General features: G+C 44.5%; 1 protein-coding gene across 12 annotated transcripts in view; it reads right to left on the bottom strand.

Annotated features, from left to right (window-relative positions):
* The window catches only part of Pknox1 (PBX/knotted 1 homeobox 1), a 64547-nt gene that overhangs the window by 27275 nt on the left and 21865 nt on the right, over positions 1-15407 (bottom strand). For 3 of the 12 annotated variants that reach the window (XM_045149766.1, XM_045149777.1, XM_045149765.1), the window contains exons 3-5: positions 7318-7549; positions 5329-5436; positions 1906-2033 (exon numbers count right to left, since the gene is read on the bottom strand). In XM_045149766.1, the coding sequence (XP_045005701.1) occupies positions 1906-2033; positions 5329-5379 (179 nt within the window). In that variant the 5' untranslated portion in view covers positions 5380-5436; positions 7318-7549. Of the gene's footprint in view, positions 1-1905; positions 2034-5328; positions 5437-7013; positions 7127-7317; positions 7550-15407 lie in introns of those variants that run through there. The other 9 variants (XM_045149768.1, XM_045149769.1, XM_045149767.1 and 6 more) reach the window with 4 other exon arrangements.

The raw sequence follows: 15407 nt of genomic DNA, 5'->3' as shown, positions 1-15407 counted from the left end.
TGCTTATTTTTACTTATTTATTTTAGAGCAACAGAGAGAGAAAGAGAAAATGGGTGCGCCAGGGCTTCCAGCCACTGCAAACGAACTCCAGATGCATGTGCCCCCTTGTGCATCTGGCTAACACGGGTCCTGGGGAAATCGAGCCTCAAGCTTCACAGGCAAGCGCTTAACTGCTAGGCCATCTCTCCAGCCCTCATTTCTTTATAGATGAGTAATGTTCCATTGAAAGAATACACCTAGACTAATACGTAGCTCAATTACTTGGTAAAGTGCTCGTCTATCATGCATGAAGCCTTAGGTTTGATCGCCAGCACTGCAGAAAACTGGGTATGGTGGTACATGCCCATTATCCTAGCACTCAAGAGGCAGAGGTAGAAGGATCATAAGTTTAAGGTCATCTTCAGCCACATAGGAAATTAGAGGCAAGCCTGGGCTACAGGAAGGGGAAGGAGGAGGGAGAAAGGGAGTAAGGGAAGAAAAACACTTCAGATTTTCTTTTTCTATTCAGCAGTTGATAAAAGACTGGGGTTTCCCACTTTTTGGCTACTATGAACACTTACTCATGTTGTTGCTGATTCTAGTCCAGCTAACCAGCTTTCCCTGGGGCTCCACCTTGTTTTGCCTCACTAGTTTTCCATTACAGTGTTAAAAGAACAAAGTAATGAATAGACGTCTTTGTTTTACTCTTAACTCCGGGGAGCATTCATCCTTTTCACTGTTAAATATGACATTGGCTGTGAGCCTTTTCAAGTACAATTCGTCAGTTCATCAGGTTAAGGAAGGTTCCCACTACTGTCCTTTGCCCTTCAGTAAGTGAATGTTGATTTTTTTTTTTATGCTTTTCTACATCAATGGATATGAGACTCATTGGTTGATTTTGTTTTCCTGGTAATGCTGGAGATTGAACCCAGGAACTCATATGCTAAGCAAGGGCTCTAGTACTAAGCTACATCACCAACCCACACAGGTTGGTCTTTGAATACTAAACCTCTCTTCCACATCAACATCAACTCCACCTGACTAGAGCTTCTTGCTGCTGCAAATGAAGGCCAAATGCCTGCACCACTTTCTGTGTGAGGTTTTACGTGGGTAGATGGGGAACTGAACCAAGATGGCAGACTTTACAAGCACATGCCTTTAACTGCTGAGCCATCTCCTTAGCCCCACACCCTTTTTGTGAGACAGTTTCACTGTGTAGCTTAGATTGCCCTGAAATTGCCTTGAACTCCCAGCCTCCTGCCTAAGCCTCCTCGGTGCTGAGATTGTGTGTGTGTATCACATTCTTTCTTCAGGCTACCCAAATGTAGACTTATATAACTATATATATGTATATTTACTAGAAGAAACATCTTTTTTTGGTGTGTGGTGTGTGGTGTGTGGTGTGTGTACACACGATATTGTGTAGTGTGTATGGTGTGTGCATCTATATATGCTGAGCAGTGACCCTGTCCGTTGCTTGTGGTGCCTCACGGCTTGCTTGTGGCAGCTGAAGGAAAACACTGGGTGTCCCTCTCCGTCACTTACCCACCTGTTTTTCTTTTCTTCTGAGAGAGAGTCTCTTATTGATTCCAGAGTTTGCTAGCAATTCTCTGGTCTCCATTCCCCATAGGACTGGGATTACAGCCATGCGTGGCCATGCCCAGCAGTTTACACGAGCTTTGGAGATTTGAACTCAAGCAGTCTCAGGCCCCCTCAAGCCCTCATGCTTATGCAGAAAGTACACTTAATCACTGAGCCATCTCTCCAGCACCAAAGGCGTGTCATAATGTAAGGAAATGTCCACCTCAGCAGTTACCACATCCTAATGACGCCTCCTCACTCTGCCTAGCTCTCCACCCTGGTGTTCTACAAGCTGTTGTTCTCCCTGGTTTCTGAAAACCCACATGTTCCACTCCCAGGCACTACCTATAAATGGCCTGCTTATCAGCATCCATTGGGGTCTGCGACTCCACGGGAGGAGGGCTCACTCCTTCTGCGTCCGGTTCAGAGCAATTTGGATCTTGCTCCGTTTTTAACTCTGTTACCACTTGCATCTGTAAAAGGAGAATTTTTGTTACCAAACACAAAATAAAGTTATTGATCTTTCAATGAGAATGATAAATTGCCAGATAGTTACACTAGCAATCCATATATACAGAATGCTACCTATGAAAGTCCTTTAATGGGCTTAGTGATTAAGGCACTTGCCTGCAAAGCCAAAGGACCCAAGTTTGATTCCCTAAGACCCATGTAAGCCAGATGCACAAGGTGGTGCATGCGTCTGGAGTTTATCAGCAGCTGCTGGAGGCCCTGGCAAGCCATTCTTTCTATCTGCCTCTCTCTCTCAAATAAATAATATTTTTTAAGTCCTTGAATTTAACACATTTTAAAAGTAGAGAACACAAATTTCCAAACTGCTTAAGAATTGAGATGACTGGTACTGTGACATGCCATCATCACCCTGTGTCAGTGAAGCGAACTGCATACTCTAATTTACTCTTCTATTGCTTCTTGCCACAAATCCTCCAGTCAGCAATGTAGTAAAAGGAGTCCATGCTCTTCTTACACTCTTGAAAAACAACGCAAAACAGACATGCTACAGACACATAACAAAGTTCAAGCTCTTCCACACCTACCTACTCTTCCCTACAGGAATGAGCTAGGAAAATATGAACATGGGTTAGGGAAAAACACACACTTAGCAGATGCAAGATCTCAGGTTTCCTCTCCAGCACAGACATGCACACAATTTTTTTTTTAACAGAAGTCATTTTACTCAGAATGTAAAGGCCAGCTGAATTTCCTTAATACTTTAAACATCTATCACCTCACATTGCTTTATTGAAGCTTACTTGTCCTCAAGGAAAATGTGTATAAATCCTTAACAAAATGTTTACCAACCCCCCCCCCAAACTTAATGCCTAAACCTCTGATTGTCCATGAGCAGATGAGAATGCTGCCCTCAGTGGATAGAAGACATGCATTCTGCTGCCTTGGATGGGACAATACACTTGGGAAATAGCTTTCTCTTGGAAAATAAAGCCCAATCAGTCTTTCTGGAAAGTAATCTGACAGTACGTATAAAATATTATAAGGTTTATTTCAGAGTCTTCTTTTTAATGACTATGAAAAAAAAGAAACTAGCTGGGCATGGTGGCGCTCGCCTTTAATCCCAGCACTCGGGAGGCAGAAGAAGGAGAATGGCTATGAGTTCAAGGCCACCCTGAGACTACATAGGGAATTCCAGGTCACTCTAGGCTAGAGTGAACCCTACCTTGAAAAACAAAAACAAAAACAAACAAACAAACAAAAAACTTAGAGAGAGATTAAAACTTAAGTGCTCAGCCCAAGGAACCATGAGATTGCCAACATGGGAAACTATACAGTAACACTCATAGCCCTCCAGTCAGGGGAAAGCTAAACAGAGCAATGAGCACTGAGCAGAAGGCAAGCCTGGGACCTGGGCCTGTCAGGAGGCTGTCACTGCTCCTTGTGGTGTGCGGACACAGATAGGTGGCAGTGGAAGGTAGTCTTGGCCAAGAACTAAAGGACAGGAGAGGAAGGGCAACAAGAACAGCCAGGGACAGTGTCTTACAACAGGCAGAGAAGAGCCAAGGCATGCGAGGCAGAGGAACACCCATCAGGACCAGGCAATGCAGAGCCAGAGCAGCGTGAGCCTTATTTGAAATTCATGTGACTTTAAGGGCTTAGGGAAGGGGCATAGTTTTAGATCTGCATCTTGGAAAAATATAATCTGGAGTTGAACATGGTGGCATACTCCTATAATTCCAGCACTTAGGAGGTAAAGGCAAGAGAATCAACAGTTGAAGGTCCTCCTCCACTACAGAGTGAATTGGAGGCCAGCTTATGACTACATGAGCTCCTAGAAGGAAGAAGGAAAAAGGAAAGAGAAAGGGAAGGAGAAAGGGAAGGAGGAAGGGGAAAGGAGGGGGAGAGAAAGGGGAGGAAAGAAAAACATCTGGAAATATCAAAGAAGGTTCAAATTACATCCTAGTGAGGTAGTTTATGGGTGACAGGGCCCTAAAAATAAAAGCAAGGAATGGTCTTGAGCGTGCCCTTGCAGTCTTCACTTGGTAGGGGTCAGAGAAGGATCTGGCTTATAGACTCATTCTGCCTAAAGGAGTTCCCTCTCTAGGAATTTTTTCCTCTTATTTTATTTATTTAGTTGTAAGGAGAGAGCAAGGGAGAATGGACACCCCAAGGCCTCTTGCCACTTCAAATGAACTCCAGACACATGCACCACTTTGTACATCTGGCTTTACATGGGTACTGAGGAATTGAAGCTGGGCTGTTAGGTTTTGCAAGCAAGCACCTTTAACTGCTAAGGCACCTCCCCAGCCCAAAACATTTTTCAAAAAAGTACAAAAAGTTAATCAGTGACTGTCCATGTGAGGAACCTATAATTATCAAAACCATACCAGTGATGCAATGTTGGTGCAGTGTTGCATGCCTTTATTCCCAGCACTGAGGTAGCTAAGACAGGCAGGTATGAGTGCAAAGCCAATGTGGGCTACACAGAGGTCTTATGTCAAAAAACATAAACATCAGCAGCAAAACTCAAAGCTACCCAGATCAAGGAGCTCACTGGTAAATGCTTGCCTGGCACACAGAAGACCCTGGATTCGATTCCCAATACTGTAAAAAAAAAAAAAAAAAAAAAAAAAAAAAAAAAACAAGCAAAACACCCATGCTGTTTCGTTTGTCTTTTTTCTCTCTTTGTCCCATGCTAGGGATAAAACCCAGTCCTCACAAGTGCAAGCAAGCGCCAGGGTTTTTTGTTGTTTTAAAGCCACAACAGGGTTGCAGAGCAGTCGGTAGAGGGCTAGCCTTACACACATGAGGTCCTGGGTTCACTTCTCAGCACTGCCTCCCCTTCCCCCACCAAATAAAAAGCTAAATGCCACAATACTACTGCTTTTTTCTCTTTGGTTCTTCAAGGTAGGGTCTCACTCTAGCCCAGGCTGACCTGGAATTCACTATGTAGACTCAAGCTGGCCTCAAACTCAGTGATCCTCCTACATCTGCCTCCTGAGTGCTGGGATTGAAGGTGTGCGCCACCATGCCTAGCAAAGCCACAATACTTAATTAACACTGGACTTTTACTTAAGGGTAAAATTCCTAATAAATCCCTATGATTTGGGGGTGGAATCACTTAAAGAAATAATCTACGTAAGTTGATATCTTATCTTTCTGAACACAACAGGTAATCCATGCAGACTGTATGTAAACCAATGTGCAGCCTGAGACTGATGAGCAACGGCACTGTGCGTGCTTCAGCATCAGACCCGATGTAGCAATCAGGAAGCCCAATAGCGTTCAGGCTCTCACTTGCTGTCCATCCTGATAGCTGTCTATACTTAAAGTCTGTGTAGCCATCATGATTGAAAGGTGTTTTCTGAAGACATCAAATCATCCTGAAGCAGAAGTGAATGGCATCTGGAAAAACAGAAGTGGAAGAGCATCGGTCAACATTTCATCAGCATTTTCTTCTTTCTCTCTCTCTCTCTCTCCTCTCTTTGGTTTTTCGAGGTAGGGTCTCACTCTATCCCAGGCTGACCTGGAATTCACTATGTAGTCTCAGGGTGGCCTCAAACTCACAGGGATCCTCTTATCTCTGCCTCCCAAGTGCTGGGATTAAAAATGAGCACCACATGTCCAGCTTCTTGTCTCCTTTTATCCCATAGCAGCATCCATAAAAGTTTTTTAAAACTATATGTTTTTACAGAGAGGGAAAAACCCCCTTAACCCATCTGTTTCAGGGCAAGCCCTCCTTAACACTATGCACTTGCTTAGCAGTCACTCATTTCACTGTCCTGGGCACCAACCTGTTATCGTATGGTCATCATACTCCATCACCCAAAAAGAAGACAGTAAGGCCCTCCACATGCAGGCATTGGAGGGACCACAGCAGCATGAGAATATACCTACAGGGGTCCTTGCCTTCCTAGAGCACATGGGATGGAAGGGAGACAACAGCAGGAGAGACAGCAGGGAGCACCACACAGAGGATAGGAGCAGAGAGTGAAGCGGCTGGGTGTGGGCAGGGCAGGCCTCTCTCTGAGAAGGGTCATGTTAAGAGAGGCCAGACAACATGCCTACACTGGAGAAGCTGGAGCAGCTAATGGGGAATGAAAATGTGCTCAGAGACGCAAAGGGCCTTATACAAACCTGTGTGTGCAACACAAATATGTAAGCTCCAGCCATTTGCTTAACAGCACAAAACCTCAAAATCAGGTTGAGAAACTGAAACGAAGGCCAGGGTCTGTGACAAGCACTGGCAGTGGGTAGGGGGTGGAGGCACCGTAGCATAGCACAGGAAACACAAACAACTGCAGTTGGGCCAGGCCAGTCAGCTGGAGACTTACACACCCCAGGCTTGTTGAGCCAGTCACATGGAGATAGAGGGCAGTCATACCACTTGTTTAGCACCATCAGGACCACCAAGGGTCACCACAATAACACTTTTGATACTGTGTAAAACAGAAGCAAATACAGCCCAAGCCAAGCAAGGTGGGGCAGAGATGAACAATAAGTCTTGATCAAGAAACAGGTGCCCAGCCCATCGGCGGCAGCAGCAGCAGTGGTGGTTAGCTCATCTACCTCCTGAGCACATGCTAGCCCTTGGGGGATTTGCCACGACACCCATTTTACATCTGGGAAGCTTGAGTAATGAGGCCAAAGCCATATAGCTGGTCAAAGGTGAGCTGGACTCAACCTCAGCAGCATCATTCTGAGGCTATCTCCAGGAACCAGAGCCTGTCAAAGGCCCAGCAGCTAGCCTGTAGAGGAGGGCTAATACAGGTCTTCACCAGATGTCATGGGACAAATGGGTTTATTCCTTCAGCAAGTGCTTATGGTAGTGGACTCTGTTGTACCTACTGGAACACAGGCACAGGTCAGTGACACAGCTTGGAGGCGCAGACACAGACTGCTGACAAGTGCTCAAGGGTACGCAGACAACACAGTGATGTGGCATGACTGACAGCGATGAGGACCTGGGGGGAAGGACCTACCAGTAAAGGAAGCAGTAGAGCACCGTCTAAGCTCGGGCAGGAGGAAGCCAGGAGACAGAGTGGCTGAGCAGAGTGGAGGCAACAGGGAGGTATGTGATTATGTGTCCTTATGACCACAGTGAGGATGCTGGGTACCCTGAGTGTATGGAAACCTGCAGGAGGTGTGAACAGTGAGTGACGTGATTCGTACTCTGTGCACAGAACAGACTGAATGGCTTGCGTGACACAGGAGGGGTCTGGAATGGAAGTAAGCTAGGGACCAGCAGGTGAATTAGGCAGGCAGGGGTGGGTCTGAGCTTCCCACCTGAGCACCTGGGAGAGTAGAGCCGAAGGTCCTGAGATGAGCAGACAGGTAAGGAGCAGCTCCGAGTCCTGGGAGGGAAAACAGAGCAGGACATCTCAGGTGGCAGACACTTCTCAGGATACCCCTGCAGAAACCAAGCAGAAGCTCCTAGGCTGGAACCACTCAGTCATCATCAGGATGCAGTGGCTATGCGAGCAGACGAGCTGTGTCCTTCACAAGGCATGTCCCACTCCTAAGCATGGACCAGACATAGAAACAGGGTCTTATGGTGGCATGGTGTTAGCGGTCTTGAGAGATGATCTCGCAGGGGTTAGGACACAGTGAATGGTTAACCACATGAGCAGAGAGGAAGATCTGAGACACAAAGTGGGATGGCTATGGAAAGTGGAGGCAGACTTATGTGTCTACAAGCCCATAAGATAGACCCTTCCTTTGAGCCTTCAGAGGAAGTGTAACCCTGTCCACACCTTGATTTTGCACTTCCAGAACAGGAGAGAATACATTTCTGGGGATGCTGGGAGACCAAACCCAGCAAACAAATAATAGTGAGCACTCCATTCGTTAGTCCTCCTAGACTGATAATTCGACACAGCAGCCGTAGCAAGCCAACGTGTGTGTATATGTATGTAAGGCAAGAAGAGGACATGGGGAAGAGACAAGAGTCACCATACTACAAGACGGCCTGGCGGTGAGAGAACTCAGCACAAGATAAGCAGCAGCCACCACTCAACCGTGGTGCCAGTGAAGCCACATAAAAAAAGGAGGAGCAGAGAAGGGGAGCACCAGCCTTGGCAAGGACAGCTGAAGACTGGGAAGAGGAGGGCTGAGTGGGCTGCTGACGAGCAGAAAGTCTGTGGGGAGTGAGGCAAACACAGCAGGAAAGAGCCATGCTACCAGCCCAGTGTGCTCTTGAGGAAAGGTGGGGAGCACTTTGAATAGTATTTGCTATTAGACACAGTCACTCACAAGATGCAGTGAGTGAGTGCAGCACGCAGAGGATGGCTGAGGCCGGGAGGAGGGTCTACTCGTGAAGGAGCAGGAGGCCGCCTGCCACCCGAGACATAAGGAACCCAGAAGATAGGGTGGTGGAGCAGAGTGCAGAAGGCAAGCAAGTGCAATCAGGTGACTATGGTCACAGCAAGGACAGTGGGTGTCCTGAGGGGATAGAAGCCCACAAGAGTGAACAGAACTTTAACCAGCTCTTGGATTTCCTAGCATCCAGAACCATGAGCCAAATAAACTCTTTAAAAATCACCTGTCCTCAGGCAACTTGTTATGCAACAGAAAACATACCAAGGCAGTGATTAAAATTCACCAAATTAAGCAGTGTGGTAATGCACACCTTTAATCCCAGTACTTGGAAGGCAGAAGTAGGAGGATCACTGTGAGTCTGAGGACAGCCTAGAACTACAGAGTGCATTTCAGGCCATCTTGAGCTAGAGTGAGACCCTACCTCAAAAACAAACAAAAGGCAAATTAATATTAGATTATGGTCTTGCTTCCAAGTTTTAAAGATATTAATGAATTGTAGTTGTAGACATAGATCTTGTTTTCAGTTAAAATGTATGAGATTTTCTTTATCATTCGTTGCTCGCTTTGTTTTTGGAGATGGTATCTCACTATGCTGTCCAAGCTGGAATTCATGGATTCAACTGGTCCTCTTGTCTTAGCCACCATAGTAACTGGGACTATAGCCACGTTCAACCTTGCCTTGCTGAGAACTTTCTAATATTTCTCATTTAAAAACATGTATATAGCCTGATGTTGTGGTGCACATAGGAGGAACGCTATGAGTTCGAGGCCACTCTGAGACTCCATAGTGAATTCTAGGTCAACCTGGGCTAGAGTGATACCCTATCTCAAAAAAACAAAAAAAAAAACATAGTTAATTTATCATGATTCTGTAACATTTATAGCAATTACACTTGCTTCTCTCTCCTCACTTATGCAAGCTGATGGACTGATAGGCATTCTTTTTTTTTTTTTTTTTTTTTTTGTTTTTCAAGGTAGGGTCTCACTCTAGCCCAGGCTGACCTAGAATTCACTATGGCGTCTCAGGGTGGCCTCGAACTCACAGCGATCCTCCTACCTCTACTTCCCAAGTGCTGGGATTAAAGGCATGCACCACCATACCCAGCAGGCATTCTTTTTTATAAAAAATAAAGGATGGATTGAGATGGGGAGGTAATATGATGGAGAATGGAATTTCAAAGGGGAAAGTGTCAGGGGGGGAGGGAGGGAATTACCATGGGATTTTTTTTATAATCACGGAAAATGTTAATAAAAAAAAATTTTAAAAAAGAATAAGGGGAAAAACAAAACAAAATAAATAAATAAATAAAATAAAGATGCAAAAAAAATTAAAAAAATAAATAAAGGATGGCCTGGAGAGACTGCTTAATGGTTAAGGAACTTGCCTGTGAAGCCTAAGGACCCATATTTGACTCTCTAGATCCCACATAAGTCAGATGCACAAAGGTGAGGCAAGTGCAAGGTTACACATGCCCACTAGGTGGCACAAGTGTCTGGAGTTCGACTTCAGTGGCTAAGGTCACCCTCTAATTTTTTTTTTTTAGTAAAGGAAAAAAGGTTCATTTTGAATTGGATTTATAAAGATTCTGGTCCAACACTACATGTCCCCTTTGTCTAGTGCCCTGGTGAAGGCAGAAAAACTAGACAGAGAGGAAGCACTCACATCTGTCAGGGAAGAAAGAAAATAAGACAGTGGTCCCACTATCCCCTCTGAGAGCACCATGATGCAGACCTAAGACCCCATGAGGTCATAATAGTGGTTTTCACTGACAAGTCTTGATGGAGATGGTCAATACCTTGGTCATAATGGTGGTTATATGACGTTAAAATGGTCAATCTCATTTAAATGAGCATTTAAAATTTATGTATCATCTTATTTATTGATGGATTTTTATGAGTATGTGCACACCAGTGTCTCTTGCTGCTGCGAACAAATGTCTGGCTTTACATGGGTGGCTGATGAGCTGAACCTGACTGGCAGACTTTGCAAGCAAGCACAGACACAGAAAAAAAAATAACATGAGAGATGGCTCAGAGGTTAAAGGCACTTGTTTACAAAGCCTGACAGCCTGTGTTCAGTTCCCCAGTACCCATGTAAAGCCAATATATGTGTCTGGAATTTGTTTGCAGTTGTGGGAGGGCCAGAAACATCCATACACACTTTCTCTCTTTTTCAAGCAATTAACAAGCAAATAACAAAAAGGAAAAGAAAAGGTTAAAACAAAACCAATTTACAATGAGGATAACTAGGACAAAGAATTCACTGAAGTTGGAAGACTGTTACATAAATCATTTTACAAATGGAAAAAAAGAAAATTATATTAACTAAAAGATAGGCAGGAGCATTCAAGTTGTGAATGTCAGTGGCAAAGAGCTTTGCTGGCATGTGTACAGCCCTGGAGTTGACCTCCAGTACCAAACAACCAACCAAAAATCCAGCATCTAATGCAATCAGCTTGAGTTCCTCATCAGCTATCTTAAAAGGTGACAGTTAACACTCACTAAATTAGTAGGACAGTTCTCACTAAATTAGTAGGACAGTTCATGCCTTGTAATTCTGCCATTTGGGAGTAGAGGTATGGGGATCAGGAGTTCACTGCCATCCTTTGTTACAACAGATACAGGCCGACAAATGAGCCAGGAGGTGCAATAATGGCACATCTGTCATGGTGGAAACCAACTACCCTCTAATTGGACTGGAGGCCTGCTCCATGGGAGGGAATATATCCCTGATACTGAAAACCTAAAACGGGTAGTCATGCGCCCTAGAGGTGTAACATCTGCTGCTATCTGGCTAAATGTATATACTATGCTCATCAAACTGCCCAGTAAGCACTTCTCTTAATGTTTATACCTATATATTAATGCTATTCTCACTTTTGGTAGAGAATCTCCTCTTTTCAGATGGCAATGACCTTGGGACGACTCAGAAGGCATCACGGTGCTGGGAAGAAGTGGCAGTAATGCTCAGCACTGCAATATCTCTATCACAGCTTCCAAGGCTCAAGGTCCATTGGGGAAGAGGTGGTGGAAAGAATGTAAGAGCCAAAGGATGGGTAGGACTCCTTACAACGTGCTCCCACCAGACACAAAATGGCCTGGATATCCATGACCTCACAGTACTTGACATTACCTACACAAGACCATCATAATAGGAGGAAAAGATGATGACATCAAAATAAAAGAGTGGAGGAGGGGATATGATAAAGAGTGGAGTTTCAAAGGGGAAAGTGGGGGGAGGGAGGGCATTACCATGGGATATTGTTTATAATCATGGAAGTTGTTAATAAAAAAAATAAGTTTAAAAAAAAAGAAAAGAAATACAGACCGGGCTTGGTGGCGCATGCCTTTAATTTCAGCACTCGGGAGGCAGAGATGGGAGAATCACCATGAGTTGAAGGCCACCCTGAGACTACATAGTGAATCTGAGGTCAGGCTGGGCTAGAGAGAGACCCTACCTCAAAAGAAAAATGCTGTCTACAAAAAAAAGTTTTTAAAATCTTACTAAATTTACTTGTTTTAATAACTTCTAGGGGATGAAGAGATGGCTCAGTAGTTAAGGTGCTTGCCTATAAAGCCTAACAACCTATGTTTGATTCCCTAGAACCCACACAAAGCCAGATGCACAAAGTGGCACATGCATCTGGAGTTTGTTTGCAGCAGCTGGAGGCCCTGGAATGCTTGTACACTCACTCTCAATCTCTCGTTGCAAAAAATTAAATGTATTTAATTATAACTTCTACCAGAAAACACAAAATAAGGGAAAAAATCACAACTATAACTATAACCTTAATAAATATTATCTTAAAAGTCAATTCTTCTAGCTAGGTGTGGTGGTACACGTCTTCAATCCCAGCACTTGGGAGGTAGAGGTAGGAGGATCACCATGAGTTCAAGGCCAGCCTGAGACTACATAATGAATTCCAGGTCCACCTGGACTACAGTGACACCCTACCTCCAAAAATCAAAACAAACAAAACAACTCTTCTACACTGAAAGTCATTTAAAACTCCTAATAAGAAGCTGGGGTTGCCGGGCATGGTGGCACACACCTTTAATCCCAGCACTCACGAGGCAGAGGTAGGAGCATCTCTGTGAGTTCGAGGCCACCCTGAGACTACATAGTGAATTCCAGGTCAGCCTGAGCTAGAATGAGACCTTACCTTGATAAAGAAAAGAAAAGAAGCTGGGGTTGTAGGTAGCTCAGTGGTAGAACACAGACTTAACATGAGCAAGTCCGCATGCATGCTGAGGCCAAAAATTCAATACCCAGAATTTAAAAAAAAATCATCACAAGAAATTTTTTTTTTTTAATCCATAACAGTGAAAAACGGAAACAGAGCATATACATGCCCAACCCCAGGAGAAGAGTAAAATCGACGACAAAACTCCATCACAGGAGTAAACATGAGGGCTAAATTCAAAAGCAGGAGGAAAGCTCAGCAGTCAGTGGAGGGGAAGGCAGGGCACACAGCCGCATGTACATTTTCCTATGCCATGAACTTGCTGCAAATATTTACTGAAGGTCATCTGTCCCAAGTGCTGGGCCAGAGTATAAATGAAGTCCCTGCTGTCAAGAAACGTCACAACTTATAAATATACTTTAGATGAATAAGGGTCCCAGTCCTCGTTACTCGGGTGCAGGGAGCGGCTACAGACGCCATTACAAGATGGCGCTGACTTCCTGCTGAGAGTGGTGACGAACAACCCCCTACTTGGTCATATCCTGGCGACAGTCTTGCTTGATGCTGCGCGTGCACATGATGTAATGCATCCTGGGCCTATCCCGTGGCCCTGGGTGATGGGTGAGCAGGTGGCGGCCAATCCGTAGGTGTCTAGTAGTATTACACCCTATAAAAGCAGCTACACTCCTGCGCCCCGGCCCCTCGCCATCAACTTTTCTGTTAACCAAGAGGCTCTCCAATAAAGTGTGATCCAGAAGGATCTTTGTTTGCTGGTCGTTCTTATCCTGCTGGTCAGGAAGCTCACAGCACTCGGGTCTTCTCGGTGAGGCTTCTGTGTTCTTGGTTGGATGAGTTTCTAAATACTACAAGATCGTGGCTGCTGTACTTGCCTCACTGTAGTCACACCTGTTGGTGGGCTGCTGAGATCAGGCGCATCACTTGTGCAGTCTGCCCTTGGCTCTGCTACTTTAGTGCTCCTTTAATTCTAATAGTTTCTGCAGATTAGTGTAGTGGTTATGTTGTCAGTTTGACAGGACCTAGAATCACCCATGAGGGATTATAAGGGTTAGCTGAGGGGGGAAACCCAACTTAACTATGGGCAGCGCCAATCCAGGGACAGGAGAGTTCTTGAACTGTATACAAAAAGAGAGGCTGGCTGAGCAGTATCGTCTATCACCCCTGCTTCCCACTGCGGACTGTGGTCTTCTACTTTGAGCGTTCCTGCTATGACAGACTGTGATCTGGCACTGGAAGCTGAATTAAACCCTTCTTCTCTTCAACCGATTTTTGTCTAGTCTTTTATCCTAAGGTAACTAATGCAACTGGTTTTTCTCAGCAGATGTCCCTAAGTCACAATTGATGCAACCCAGCAAAAATTCCTGCTTTTGAGAAATCCCAACTACTCTCAAATGTAAATGCAAGAAAACAAAAACCACAAGTAGAGTTGGGGAAGATGGTTCATCAGTTAAAGGGGACTGCTTACTGAACCTGTCAGCCTGGGTTCACTTTTCCAATATCTACATAAAGACAGATGTACAAAATGGCACATGCAAATGGGGGTTGTTTAAAGCAGTTAGATGCCCTAGCACACCTATATTGTCTAATAAATAAATAAATAAATAAATAAACTTGGCATGGTGGTGCATGCCTTTAATCCCAGCACTCAGGAGGCAAAGGTTGAAGGATCTCTGTGAGTTCAAGACCACCCTGAGAATTCAGCCTGGGATAGAGTGAGACCCTACCTCGAAAAACCACAAATAAATAAATAAAAATTAACAATCCATAATTAGCTAAATTACTCTTTAAAAAGTTAAATACCAAATTTCAGATTATACAAGGACACAGTAATTTAAAAACACCTGCTTAATGGTATAAAAACAAAGGCCAATTGAACAGAAGAATAAAAGGCTTTAGGCTTAGCAATGCTTTTTTTCTATTTTTTTGTTTTTGTTTTTCATGGTAGGCTCTCACTCTAGCCCAGGCTGACCTAGAATTTACTATGCAGTCCCAGGGTGGTCTTGAACTCATGGTGATTCTCCTACCTCTGCCTCCCAAGTTCTGGGATTAAAGGTGTGCACCATCACACCCAATAGCAAGTTTTTTTTAAAATGCCAAAATGCATGAGGCTTTGGAATTCTGTCTTCACAAACTCCAACACAGACTGGCTCTGGTGAACAGGGCAGGTGCTGCTTTGTACCTGTGCCATAGCAAGGGCCAGGCCTGCTTCTCTAGCCGAATCACAAGCTTCAAGGACATGCTTGGGTCCAGTTGTGCACAGCATAGGTACCCAGGAGGAAAAATTAAACTTGGAAGGAACTTGTCTCTCCAAATTCCCTATCATAGATGGTTCGTTCGTACTAACGAGGAGATGCACCGAGCAATCATTCCAAGAGGCTTGGTGTGCACAGTAGGAGATTGAGGCATGGTAAGGAGAAGGATGGGATAAACACTGTCCAAGTATTCGCTAAAAGCCAACACCAGTACATCCACCTTTCTCTGGCATTCCTTTTATTGAGATCTGTGAGTGGTGGAGAGGTCTCTGTTCCCTCCTCTAGAATCTGAACTGACTTTGAACCATAAGAACACAGTGAAAATGATAGTATGTGCTATAGTTTGGACAGTGTTTGTCCCCACCAGAACTCATGTTGAGGGGCTGGGGCAATGACCCCCTCTGCTTAAATAAATAAAAAAATAATAAATAAATAAACACAAAAAAATGAAGCCAAGCATGGTGGAACACACCTTTTAATTCCAGTACTCAGAAGAGGTAGGGGGAATCACAGTGAGTTTGATGCCAGTCTAGGACTACATAGTGAGTTCCAGGTCAGCCTGAGCTAGAGTGAGACCCTACCTTAAAAAAGTTCATAAATGTCA

The sequence above is a fragment of the Jaculus jaculus genome, chromosome 5 (assembly GCF_020740685.1).
Source record: "Jaculus jaculus isolate mJacJac1 chromosome 5, mJacJac1.mat.Y.cur, whole genome shotgun sequence".
NCBI classification, from domain to species: domain Eukaryota; kingdom Metazoa; phylum Chordata; class Mammalia; order Rodentia; family Dipodidae; genus Jaculus; species Jaculus jaculus.
The sequence above is the reverse complement of the archived record's forward strand: the minus strand, read 5'-3'. Positions and strand labels throughout refer to the sequence as shown.